We start from the raw sequence: 12968 nt of genomic DNA on the forward strand, positions 1-12968 counted from the left end.
CTCTGACAATAGCCCTATCCATTGAGAAAGCAGAACAAAAGGAACACAAACTACAAATTGCAGACCTGTAATATGAAGGCAAACTAAATTGGAAAGTTGGAATAGATTTATACATTATATTGAAAATGCTCTTCCACACTAATCAACTCAATCATACACACAAACTCTACACCAGCAAAAATCATACAAAATTTTTTTTTTATACACAGACTTTTCTACAAATAATCTCATATACCACAATGAGGCTCATTTTCAAAGCACTTAGCCTCCCAAACTGCTTTGAAAATATGCCTCTTGGTATCCTATAAATGTTCTTATTTCTACCATATCCTAGACTATTCCTATGACTATCTTCTTAATTTTTTATCCTAATCTCTGGATAATTAAATAAACCAGTGTTAACCCCGAGAAGCGCTTCTCTGGTCCTTTTTTTCTTTATTTCAGTCTAAATAAGTTTTATCCGCTGTCCAGCTCTTAAGATATCGATTGGGAGGAATTGGATTGTGTAAGTAGTGTGGACCGTGATTAGAGACTCTGGAGGCCACACGAACAAGCACAAACACCAGCCATTCAATGTCCTCATCCTTCACAAATTTCCATAATAGTCTGGTGAACCTACATACACCATCATATACATCGATTCACTGCTGATATACTGCCCAATCTGAATTTATAGGATAATAATTTCTAAAACATAGTAGCTGAGAATTTATTCAAGGGAATCAATTTCATCAAACAACCCCAAATCTTGATAAAATTGTTTTACCATAAAACACTCCTTCATGTCCTAGAGAAACTTATTCTGTAAAAATAGCATTCTGCCACTCAATTCCATGTGTCTTCCCCACATATAATTCACAAATAAATTCAGGAGCAGAACAGGTAAAATACTCAAGGGGTAGGCCCTTTTGTCGGGGGTTATTTGTCAGGGGCTTTGTCAGGGCTAATTTGTGTTGCGGTTTTTTTTTTTACCTGGTACCACCACTCCCTACAGCCCCCCCCTGCTGGGAGAACATGGGACTGCAGATGAAAGAAGAATGGTTAAAAAAAAAATCTGAGAACTGAAGGGTGGCCTAGTGGTTAGGGTGGTGGACTTTGGTCCTGGGGAACTGAGGAACTGAGTTGGATTCCCACTTCAGGCACAGGCAGCTCCTTGTGACTCTGGGCAAGTCACTTAACCCTCCATTGCCCCATGTAAGCCGCATTGAGCTTGCCATGAGTGGGAAAGCGCAGGGTACAAATGTAACAAAACAAAACAAAAAAAAGGGTGCTGCCAATAAGCTTCCAGAGGGGAGGTGTGCACCGCATCTAGTAGTGTAATAGAAATAAGTAGTAGCCTGAGATGATATCAGTGAAACTGCCATAGTGTGACCTGCCAATATTCTTGTACCTTGCCTCAGGGCATGCAGATTTCACAGAGGTAGGTTCTGTGGCAGATGGCTGAGCTTTAACTGCACCCCTTGGGAAAGTGGCACAGAGCAGGGCTGCAGGGCTAGTAACCTCTGGACCCTCCCTTCCTGCAGCTGTGTTGGTAAAACAACTGGAATCCACCAAAGCAGCCACATCACTGTTAGAAGGCTCTGTAAGGCAATACAGAGAGAATTTATGAAGACGGCAGTCAGACAAGCTGTTGTACAAAACTTAAAACAGAAAGTCAGTCAGCCATTGAACATATTCAGTGTCATAGAACCAGAACTGCAGCATCCAAGACATCCAGCCTGCTTTGTTAAAAATAAATGTAGCTTCTGTTGATTCAGTCCTGTTCTGGTGACTTTACCAATTACCATTTGTTGTAGTCCTAATCGGCCACTTACCTCAAATCACCAGACAAATCTGAATAGCAGGGCACATTAGACTAACCAGGTTCTTTTAGTTCTAAACCAAAAGGAAAACAAAGGATTACGAATCAATAACCAGTTAGACGGGACTCTCTCTATCAGAGGTCAAAGTTAACGGCTATGCGGAGAGGGTCCGTGATGGCTTTCACCAAGATTTGGACACTATATGAACAGTATTGCTGATCAGGTTCATTCACCACCGGGGAAGGGAAGGGGGGTAAGAGTTGGGGAAAGGGATTTATTTGTTAAGAAGCAACATGTAAAACGTGGATTTGGCTGTTTGCTGTTTTGTATTCGATAAAAATTTCAATTAAAAAAAAACCCAGTTAGATGTTACAGCAGTCTAGGAACTTTTTAAACTAAACAAAAATTGTTAATTGCTTTTAAACAGCTTCACTTTATAACACTTTTCCTTTTACAAGTAAAACTGTACATTCCCATCAACAGGGCAAAGAATCAGAATATCAGATAAGTATGATTCAATTAATTATTTTCAGTTTTTTTTGTTAACTTTGAAAATGCATTTATCTAAAGACTCTGTGGCCAATTTTTGTCTTTCATACCTCTGTAGATCTGGGTCTTCCCTATCAGGTAAGTCTACTGTCTCAGTGTATCTTCTTTCTTTTCCAAGTGTGTGAATACACTTATCTATAGAAAGTGTGGGCTTTCTCGAGTCTTCTCTCTTCACCTTGCTTGAACCGTGGGGCCCTTTGCTTCACACCTGCTCCGATAAAGACTATGGAACCTTGTCCTACTGCCCTGAATTTAAACTCCTCAAAAACAAAGTCTATCTTCATGTTCCTGGCTTATTTCAAGTTATTCTAAGAGGAAAGAGTTCATTTGGGCCTCTAACTATTAAAGAAAAAAAAAATCAATAGTTGAGGTCCTTAAAAAGACCTATCTTGTCACTTTCATCCCTATACTAAGAAGGGTACAGGTAACTTTCCAGAATACTCTCTCACTCATCCAATTTTCCACACACACTTGTACTTTCCTTTTAGGCCAACACCTATGCTTGTGAGCCCTAGGCCTTTACACTCAGGCAGTTGTACTGAAGAAAATTGCTTTTAAAATAAATCCCTCCTTCTCAGGATTGCACTTTACTTCTGAATAAAGCTCCAGTGGCCTCACCCATTCGCACCTATATGAGTATATAGCATCCTAATCACGGATACTACCAGGCCAGTAAACCAGCACTTGGGCCTTGTAGGCCAAATCCAACCAACCATTCTGAAAAGAAAATTTTTTTTTCGTACTGTGACCTCACTCCCACATTAAAATTGAACACCTGTCACAGTTCCCATTCCTTTCACACTCTCTCATAACACTTCCCTAAGTAGCAGAATATTATTTTTCCTGAAAGGAAATTACTTCTAGCCTGAACACCAGATCTCCCTTAAACCCACAAGGTCAGGAATGCTAAATTTAAAATCAGCCGACAGCCCTTTAGTCCAAAATCTCTCTTAAACAGAGCTGTCATACATGCATCCAACCATGGGCGTAGTTTGACTGTTTCATTTGGGGGAGGGGGAGGGGGGCATGGCACATTAGTATATTCATTTGCATACATACATCTTATACATATACATTATGTTTATTCAAAACACACAGAAGCCTAAAACACTGAATTATATATATATATATATATATATATTTTTTTTTTTTTTCTTTTTACTGAAATAAGCCAGCACCATGGGAAAATTTCTCTCATTATCCCTCCTCTCACATTCACATAGCATCAAGCACACCTACTGGAAAACTGAACAGGCCAGACTACTACATACTGATCCCTGCATAGGTGTTCAATGCTAGCAGAATACCTGGTCTCTTCCACACACGCAGATAAACCTTCACCAAATATAGAATATGTAATTACAGACTAAAAATAGAAATATGTGGACAAAAATTAAACTCCCAAGCAGCCAGACTTTGCACTCAATACACCAGAAAAACAGTAATGTGTTCTCTGATCCTGTGCAAAATATAAAGACAGCAGGGTTAAATTTCAAACACCTGACATATTCTATATACTACATTACAAATTAAGGGGGTCCATTTTTACTAAGCTGTGCTAATGGATTGAGCACAAGCTAAATGCTAAGATGACCATTTTATAGCTATGGGCTTCTTAACATTTATCACACACTAATCAGTGTGTCCTAAATCTATTAGCATACCTTATTTTATTTTTTTTTTATTTTTGTTACATTTGTACCCCGCACTTTCCCACTCATGGCAGGCTCAATGAGGCTTACATGGGGCAATGGAGGGTTAAGTGACTTGCCCAGAGTCACAAGGAGCTGCCTGTGCCTGAAGTGGGAATCAAACTCAGTTCCTCAGTTCCCCAGGACCAGAGTCCACCACCCTAACCACTAGGCCACTCCTCCACTCCATCCTTAGTAGAGGGACCCCTAAGCATGGTATACTGTCCAAACCAGAAGAAGGTGGTTTAGGCTTTTGAAAGCTAACTGAAAGATGTATTCATTTAGTCCAATAGAAACTATTACCTTATTTTCCACTTTGCACTGTTCATAATGTTAGTTTTTAAATTAAAAATATTTTGTTTTTCTACCTGTGTGGTCTAGTCATTTAATGTTTCTAATCGTTTTGATTCCAGTCTCTGGTTTCTGCTAACTCTCTTGCCAAGATTTCCTTTTCCATGCCATTTCTCTCTCTCCAGTCTGCTTCACTTTCTTTATTACATCCATATCCCGCATTGATCTTTTCCTTCCAGTTTCTTCCACTTATTTTTCTGCCTTTGTCCAGAGATTTCATTACTAACCAGTCTTCAATTTCCCTGTTGTTACTACATCTGCCTACAAGTTCCATCTCTTTCCTTCACCCCTGCCCCCTTATACATATTCCCCAGACTTTCACTAACTCTGCCCTCTCCTTCCATCCTCTCTCCCCTTATTCCATCCTGTTTCTTTCCATCCCCTTCCCCCTTCTATCCAGCATCTCTCTCTTCCTTTCCATCATGTTCTCTTCCCCCTTCCATTCAACATCTCCCCCCCTCTCCCCCCTTTGCAGAATCTTCCATCTCTCTCTCACTCCTTTCCATCCAGCATCTCCCCTTCATCCCTCCCATCAAGCATCTCCCCTTTCTATCCAATGTCTCCACTCCCCCTTACCTCCAGCCATCTCCCATCTCTCTCATTCCTTTCCATCCAGTATCTCCCCCTCTCTCCTCCTCCTCCTTCCATTGCCTCCCCCTTTCATTCATTGTCTCCCCCCTCTCTATCCTCTTCCATTCACTGCCTCTCCAGGCTTTCCCTGTTCCATCCAGTCTCTCTCCCTTCCATCCAGATTGTCCTCCCTCACTCCCCTTCCCTGAGTCACCTGTCCTCTCACTCACTCTACCCCCCCCCCCCCCCAGCAAGGTTAGGGACATAAGCGCCAACCTACTAGCTACTCCTCCCAGCTACTGCTGTGGCAGCTGGAGGAACTGCGAGCTTCTGAGCTTTACCCTTCCCTGCTTCTCTCTCGCCATTCCCCCCCGCACCCGACGCCGATACAAAACAAAATAAAAACGTGTGCAGGACTGTACTCCTGCTGTGCGTGCCGCTGCCAGCTTCCCTCCTTTCTCCGGAAACAGGAACTTACATTATGAGGCGGGTGAGGGAGGAGTACGGCCCCGCACACGCAGTGTGTTTTTTCTAGTGAAAAAGGTGCCGGGACTCAAATACCAGGCCACCCTTCAGGAATGGGGTGATCACTGAGGGACCCACCCTACAATAGCCAGGCCCCCTGCAACCAGTCACAGAATCTATGACAAGGCAGAATTGGTGTGTAGAGTCTGAGCTCTTTCATTAAAACTTGGGAACCAGGAGGTTTCGGTAAGGGCAGCTTGTTTGGGGGGGGCACTGCCCCCCTCGCCCCCCCCCCAAACTATGCCCATGCATCCAACCTTTCTTAGAACTTCAGTCCCTCTGACAACAGTCTGAGCATCTGAGCAGCTGACTCGGAGTCACCAGCTGACCTCTGTGGCCAATCCAATAACACAAAAATTTGAAAAGTCATGGAACTTAACTGAAAAGTCCAGAGACTCCATTTTGATCCCATAGAAAATAACAGGGAAACAAAACCCCACATTTTTACCCAAACACAAAAATTTTCACAAAATTCACTCAAAAGGTCCTGTTACGCTACAGCCCATCAAGTCCCACAGTCCATATTTTTAGCATAAACTTTGCTCGTTTACAGACATTAACATTTTGTTCCCCAAATATTACCCCCCAAAACCAGAGCCGTCCAATCCAAAAACATGCAGTTCTGCTCCATTGACACCTGCCAAAAAAAAAAAAAAAACCCCACAAATACCTCAAACTAAAACCTTATTCTATTAAAATGATTTTTGCCAAAACTTTAAAAGTTCTAATCCTCCTTAAGAGGTTCTCAGAAACTCAATACTACCTTTACATTTTACCAAAAAATTAACCCCTTAGCTCCCAGCCAAAAACTGCAATTAAATAAAACTTTAAAAAAAAATAAAAAAAAAACCTTGGCTACCAGACCCCTTACCTTAACCCCTGAAGGTTCCTCCTTGACCTGCACCAGCAAAATAAGTCCCGATGGACCTCCAACAACTGTGGGAAAAACACCTCAAAAATAGCGGAACTGAAGCTGGTACACCCAAAAATTGAGGCCCCAGCTGCAGTTTGTGCCTAGATGTGTCCCTGGAGACCTGACCAGGCCCAGACCGGCCATTTTCCTGAGTGCTCCTGGCCCGAGAAACTTCATTTCCTGGCTGGGCAGCGTTGCGGAAGGTCACATCTTCCTTCTACAGGCCCTCAAAACTCCTACTTGCTGGCCACCAATGAAGCACACGGCCACCAATACCCAATTCGGGCCACAGAAGCAGCTCCAGAACCAAGTAAACATTTTAAAAAATTAAACCCATCCCCTCCAAAGGGACACCACCTTGTAATGGTAGAGGGGCTTCTGTGTTTCAATGACTCAGAAGGCTATGCTGAAGGGTTACCCATATCAGACAGGCCTCTGAGGAGAAACCAAAGAGTGTCCCAAACTGGGAGAGTGGTGAGATGGTGACCTGGAGTTCGTATGCCCAATGGCCCAGCTGCCCTCTAAAGTTCTGTCTTCTTTATGTAAATTTCCTCTCTGCAATTGCACTTTCCTTAACTGAGAGGAAGGGAACAACCGGCAGTCAGCCACTGATGACTGGCGTTTTGTCCCCTGAGCAGCAAGTGCGGGACCGCTGCACATCAAACTGCCCACAGATGAAAGGGTTGGCGAGTCCTTTGATTAGCGCCGGTGAAGGAGCATCGATGCTCTTGAACCTGGAAAAACAACTCCAGCGCTCCCGAATTATTCAACCACCATGCCCAAAGGAGTGGAGGAGTGAGTTAGAGGCATATGCTGAAACGGAGGACGTTTACAGCAGAACCCAAATCGGCGGAACCACTCCTAAACACCTCAACAGAAATCATCTTGGAGTTTTTGGCTTCCATGGAGGTTACATTGAATACCATCTGGAAGGCGCTTCGGGACCTAACGGCGGAAGTAAATATCTTTGTTTCAGATATCTTATTGGAGAGTTGCATGGACAATTTGAACCTTTTGAGAGTGAAAAATTGATATGATAGATGAAGTTCTGCACAAGCAAGAAGTGGTTATGATCTTGAAAATGATAATGGACCAGAAACTTTGAATAATAAGGTGGATGTTATTGTGGATGATTAATGTCGAAATTGTTTTTCCCCAAAGTTCCAGGTATGACTCCTAAAGTTTCTCAGAAATATTTCCTTAATAATTACTTCGAAAGGAGTGAAGCCTGTGAAAACTGGGATTGCTTTAATCAATGGGATTTGAATTAGAGACTTGAGTATATGTATCGTTAAATAATTTCTGGTTTTTAAAAGAGAGAGAATGTAATCAGATGTATTATTTCTAACTAAAACCTGGACAATAAGTATGTTCTCAATGAAATTAATTGACTATACGCTGTATTTGGTCTTGAGGAAGCCAACCAGATGATCAATGTGGAATAATGAATTAGATGAGTAATATCTGGGGATAATCAGGTTAATACCATGTTTTCTTTTTTTCTGTTTACTGTTTAATTGATCTCCTTGTCTTATCTCACTCTCCCTATTTTTCTTCACTTTGTGGTCTAAGAAAGAGAAAGATTGTATATAATCCATATATCTAGTTGGGATTGTTTTCTTCTTATCTTGTATTAATGTGCAGTCATCTCTGTATTACTGTTTGCAATTGACCCTTGTAAAATGAAAAATTATAAATAAGTGATTTAATTAAAAAAAAAAATAAACCCATTGGTTACATAAATAAAACAAAAACCCCTGTAACTCACAGAAACTTCCTATCCCTGTTTCCAAGTCCAAAAACCCCTCACATGTTCCACCAACCTACAGTACTCTGCCTATCCTAGGATTCAGCCCTACAGTCATGTGCAGAGCCCCTTGCCAGTGCAAGAGAACATCAATGATGTTGGACATTCACTATTAATAAAATGAAGCTTTGCAAAGCTCATACACAGTCTAGCCCAACATCTTCATTACTGCTTTGAATTGTATGTTCAGGTAGCTTCCAGACAGAGGTCCTCAGGGAAGGTCAACACATCTTACATAATGCAATTTCCAAATGCTCATTCATACAACTTCCTTCAGGAGACCACTTACCCCCCATACTCCCACTGTCAGGATACTGGTGTGTGCTCGGTGAGCTCAGACAGCAGAGGTGGACATCATCATACGAGGCCCACTTAATTGAGGAGAGCGCTTTCCTTGGTTTCTTGGCCCGGAAGAAGGCAGGAAGAAGCAGACGCCGCTGCTCAGGCAACCTTTCCTGGGTAATGGAGGTCTTCTGGGTGTCTGGGCAGGAGGCACATCTCTTCACCAGAACAGTGGGCTGTGGGGGAGAGTCTAGGCAGCCAGGTTTCCTACAGAAGAGGTCCATGGACTGTATCCTAACCAAAGGGGAGAAAAAAACCAGGCCTGTGCATCAGAGCAATGTGGGGTTGCTACTTAATGACAGGAGTCAACGTGTTAAAAATGTTGTAGTTTTGTAGACACAATGTACTCCCACCTGGTCCTGGAGGCCCCCTAGCCAATCAGGTTTTCAGCATATCCACAATGAATATTCATGAAATAGATTTGCATGCAGTGGAGGCAGTGTGTGCAAATCTCCCTCATGCATATTCATTGTGGGCAGGGGTGTGCTGGTAAATTTTTAACAGGCTCTTTCTCCAGACATCTCCTACTCTGCAGTTGGAAGGGCCAGGGGTGGCCGGCGGGGGGGGGGGGGGAGGGGGAGCAACAGTTGTCTCTCTCTCCTCCCCACCTTCGTGCAGGCACACTAGGCATACCTTTGCTGGCAGCCAATAAACGGACTGCCACCACTCCCAAGGTCTTCCTCTGAGCAGCATGCTGGAACTTCTCACACATGCTCGAGAAATCCCAGCTTGCTGCTCAGAGCTGGAAACAAGGAACGGAGAGCAGCAGTAGTCTATTTACTTGGCTGGCAGGGCTCAGCATCCCCACCAGCAAAGTAAAAGAGAATTCAGCAGGGGGCCCAAGCCCACATTTTGGGAGCCAGTTGTTAAAGTAGCCATGGAGGGCCCTACTTTAACATCCGGCTCCCAAAATTCTTAAAAACTTAACAACCGGCTCTTGCGAGCCTGTGAAAGCCTGCTCCAGCACACCACTGATTGTGGGTATCCTGAAAACCTGACTAGTTGGGGTGCCTCCAAGGGACCAGGTTGGGGAACCACTGGGGTAGTTGAACAACAAGAGTACACAGTTTCAATGGCAACCTTTATAACCTGTTTCTCCTCTCAATCCCCCCACCCAGTTTCACCGGCTGCTCAACAATCTTCGGCCTCATTGTCTCCCCATTCCCCAGTGCATTCACTTATCTAAGGATGGAATAGCAGCTCCTCCTCAGTCTTCTCGCTATCCCAACACCCACAATTTCTGAACTGGAAGCTCCTTCCAGCCACTCAAAGGAGGAATCTGGGGCTCTGAGCTGCTAGCTGGCAGTGTGGGCACTGCGTGGTTTGACTTGCATCCGGTAGTGAACTGATAGTGGCTAGTTCTCAGTAAGTGGAATGGGTAGACGAGAATTGCTTGTTTATTCTATCCAAAAATACTAGGACTAGGGGGTACATAAGTATTGCCATACTGGGAAAGACCAAAGGTCCATCAAGCCCAGCATCCTGTTTCCAACAGTGGTCAATCCAGGTCACGAATACCTGGCAAGATCCCAATAAAGTACAAAGCATTTTATACTGCTTATCCCAGAAATAGTGGATTTTCCTCAAGTCCAATTTAATAATTGTCTATGGACTTTTCCTTTAGGAAGCCGTCCAAACCTTTTTTTAAACTCCGCTAAGCTAACCGCCTTTACCACATTCTCTGGCAATGAATTCCAGAGTTTAATTGCACGTTGAATGAAGACAAATTTTAAATTTACTACATTGTAGCTTCACCGCATGCCCCCTAGTCCTAGTATTTTTGAAAAGCGTAAACAGACGCTTCACATCTACCCGTTCCACTCCACTCATTATTTTATAGACCTCTATCATATATCCCCTCAGCCGCCTTTTCTCCAAGCTGAAGAGCCCTAGCTGCTTTAGCCTTTCCTCATAAGGAAGTCTTCCCATCCCCTTTTATCGTTTTCGTCGCCCTTCTCTGCACCTTTTCTAATTGCACTATATCTTTTTTGAGAAACAGCAACTAGAATTGAACACAATATTCGAGGTGCAGTCGCAATGAAGCTAAGGAGTACATTTAAAACAAACCAGAGAAAATATTTGTTCTCTCAACGTGTAATTAAACGCTGGAATTTGCTGCCAGAGAATGTGGTAAAAGTGGTTAGCTTATTGGGGTTTAAAAAAGGTTTGGATAACTTCCTAAAAGAAAAGTCCCTAAGCCATTATTAGGATGGTCTTGGGGAAAACCCACTGTTTATTTCTAAGTTAAGCAGCGATGAAATCTGTTTTACTGTGTTGGGATCTTGCCAGATACTTGTGACCTGGACCGGTCACTATTGGAAAAAGATTGTGGGCTTGATGGACCTTCGGTCTGTCCTAGTATGACAGTGTTAGGTTTTTTTCTGTTTGTTTTATTTTATTGAGAGACCAGCTGTTGGCAGAATCCTTGAACTGGCCTATGCAGTAACAGCCTCCTCTAACCCCCCCCCCCCTTCCCCACACCATCCAGGAGCTCCTCTTATCACAGTTTTAAGTCCCAGTAGAGTGCTTGTAGCAAACACATAACATTTTTGTAAAGTCTACTCTACGTTCTATGCAGATTAGGGGGGTGATGCCTGTTCAGGTTAATAAAATACCCTTTTTTTAGTGAGCTAGATCAACAGGTGAAAACAAGACATGCAGTGAGGCATTGGTAGCTGTGTTTGTAGAATGATAAGGCAAAATAATAAAATTTTCTGGTAGTGCATAAAACACACCATCAAAGCCTATTACGCATCAATGACTACTAAGGGAAAAATTCAGATCCAGGGCGCCTAGAACAGTAAGGGAAGTTAAGCTGGGTCTTTTTAATAGACACTTTATACCTCCAACCTTATAGCTTTAAAGGGTTCAGTCTACCCCCAGCATTATCCCCCACCCCACAGCCAGGTCTGGTGCAAGTTACGGATGTCCTAGGTGGCTTTTCAGGCTTGTACCTGTCCTCTTCCACAAATCTTTCAGAGCCCATCTTACTCCTTAAGACTTTTGAACTTATTACCCCCCCCCCCCAAAAAAAAAAAAAAACATTACCTCCTCCCAGAACAATCCTATAAAAAATGATTAGCCGAACAATCTTAGCATACATGAGAGAAACAACTTAATATGTAAAAGTCATTCAGTTGTTTGAAATTGCAGACCCTCCCTGCAGGTCCTGAGGTTTTCCTGCTTATCAGGACCTATTGGTCTACTTTGAATGCAGCTGCTGGTCACCATCCCTCAAACTGCCACTCTGGGCAGCTACCTGGTCTGCCCTGGTAATTAAACCAGCCCTGACTGTAACCCTCAGTGATTAATCCTGTATGTTCAGGTGATTCATTTTTTTGCTCTGACCTGTTAATATTTGGTCAAACAAAAACCACACAAACCAATAAGCTACAAAGTTAACAATATAAAGTTTGGCCTAAATAAGAATATAATTTGGCCAATAGAAGCATCAGCTTTATATTTTTCCATGCATGGTTGGTCAACTTATTCCCACACGATCTCCTTTTACAAATTAAGGATTCCTTCCTTAAGAATCTCTTTTGTGGGACTTTTCCTGATTGCTGAAGGAGTTTCCTCAGGTTTAAGCAAGAGAAAATTCCTGGATGTGGTTAACTAAAGCAATTTCTAATTAACTATTCATACAGCTCAACTTAATCCTCCACAAATTTTTTTTTAAAAATGCAGGTATTATAACAACTCAAAAGTAGACTCAGGAAACAGAAGGGACATATTACTCACCCCTAAGCACTCATAGGACCTCCCCAAAGCAAGACAGGGAGGTTAAAAGCACATCAAATGCAACCCCCCCAACCCAAATTTCCATTTAATACTATTTTTCACTTGTTTATATTGTTTTAAATAAGTTTACCCTTACTTATAGGCTGCTTACCTGAGGAGAGCCAGAAGCAAGGACTGGAAGAAGCCTCACACCTGATACTTAATAAGTTCCAATAAATCCCGTATCTGCCCAGCCAGCTCTTAAAGGGGAAGTGCACATGCTCTGGAAACTCCTTAGAGAACAGGGGCTGCACAACACCCATAGGTCTGGCTTTCGTGCAGATTGGGTAGTAAGGCTTGGAAGTCTTCTACAATAAAATACTTCTCTTATAGCCCCTCCCCCCCAAAAGGAGGGCAATGCTGGCAAAAAGCCAGTGAATATATCGTAGGAATAATCAGCCAGACAGGTTTTCAGGATACCCACAATAATAATAAATAAAATGAATATTTAGATGTATTTATTTGAGATTTTGTTATTGCACATGTCATGGTATCCTATGTACTTCTTTCTTTTTTCTTAATTTTTTTCTTAACTTTCTTTAAGTTCTTTATTTATTTTTTTAGTGGGAGGCGGGGCTGGAGGTTGGGAGGCGGGGATAGTGCGGGGCAGACTTATACGGTCTGTGCCAGAGCCAGTG

General features: G+C 42.7%; 1 protein-coding gene across 8 annotated transcripts in view; it reads right to left on the minus strand.

The window, feature by feature from the left end:
• The window catches only part of LOC115456858 (rho guanine nucleotide exchange factor 19-like), a 113692-nt gene extending 101163 nt beyond the window's left edge, over positions 1-12529 (minus strand). For 7 of the 8 annotated variants that reach the window (XR_003939932.1, XM_030186207.1, XM_030186206.1 and 4 more), the window contains exons 1-3: positions 12443-12529; positions 8498-8784; positions 1391-1580 (exon numbers count right to left, since the gene is read on the minus strand). Coding sequence is in view for 7 of the 8 variants with exons in the window: in XM_030186207.1 (XP_030042067.1) it covers positions 1391-1580; positions 8498-8774 (467 nt within the window). In the remaining variant the exon portion in view is untranslated. Of the gene's footprint in view, positions 1-1390; positions 1581-8497; positions 8785-12291; positions 12378-12442 lie in introns of those variants that run through there. The other variant, XM_030186201.1, reaches the window with a different exon arrangement.
• Between the last annotated feature and the right edge of the window lie 439 nt (positions 12530-12968).

The sequence above is a fragment of the Microcaecilia unicolor genome, chromosome 13, assembly GCF_901765095.1.
Source record: "Microcaecilia unicolor chromosome 13, aMicUni1.1, whole genome shotgun sequence".
Lineage (NCBI taxonomy): Eukaryota > Metazoa > Chordata > Amphibia > Gymnophiona > Siphonopidae > Microcaecilia > Microcaecilia unicolor.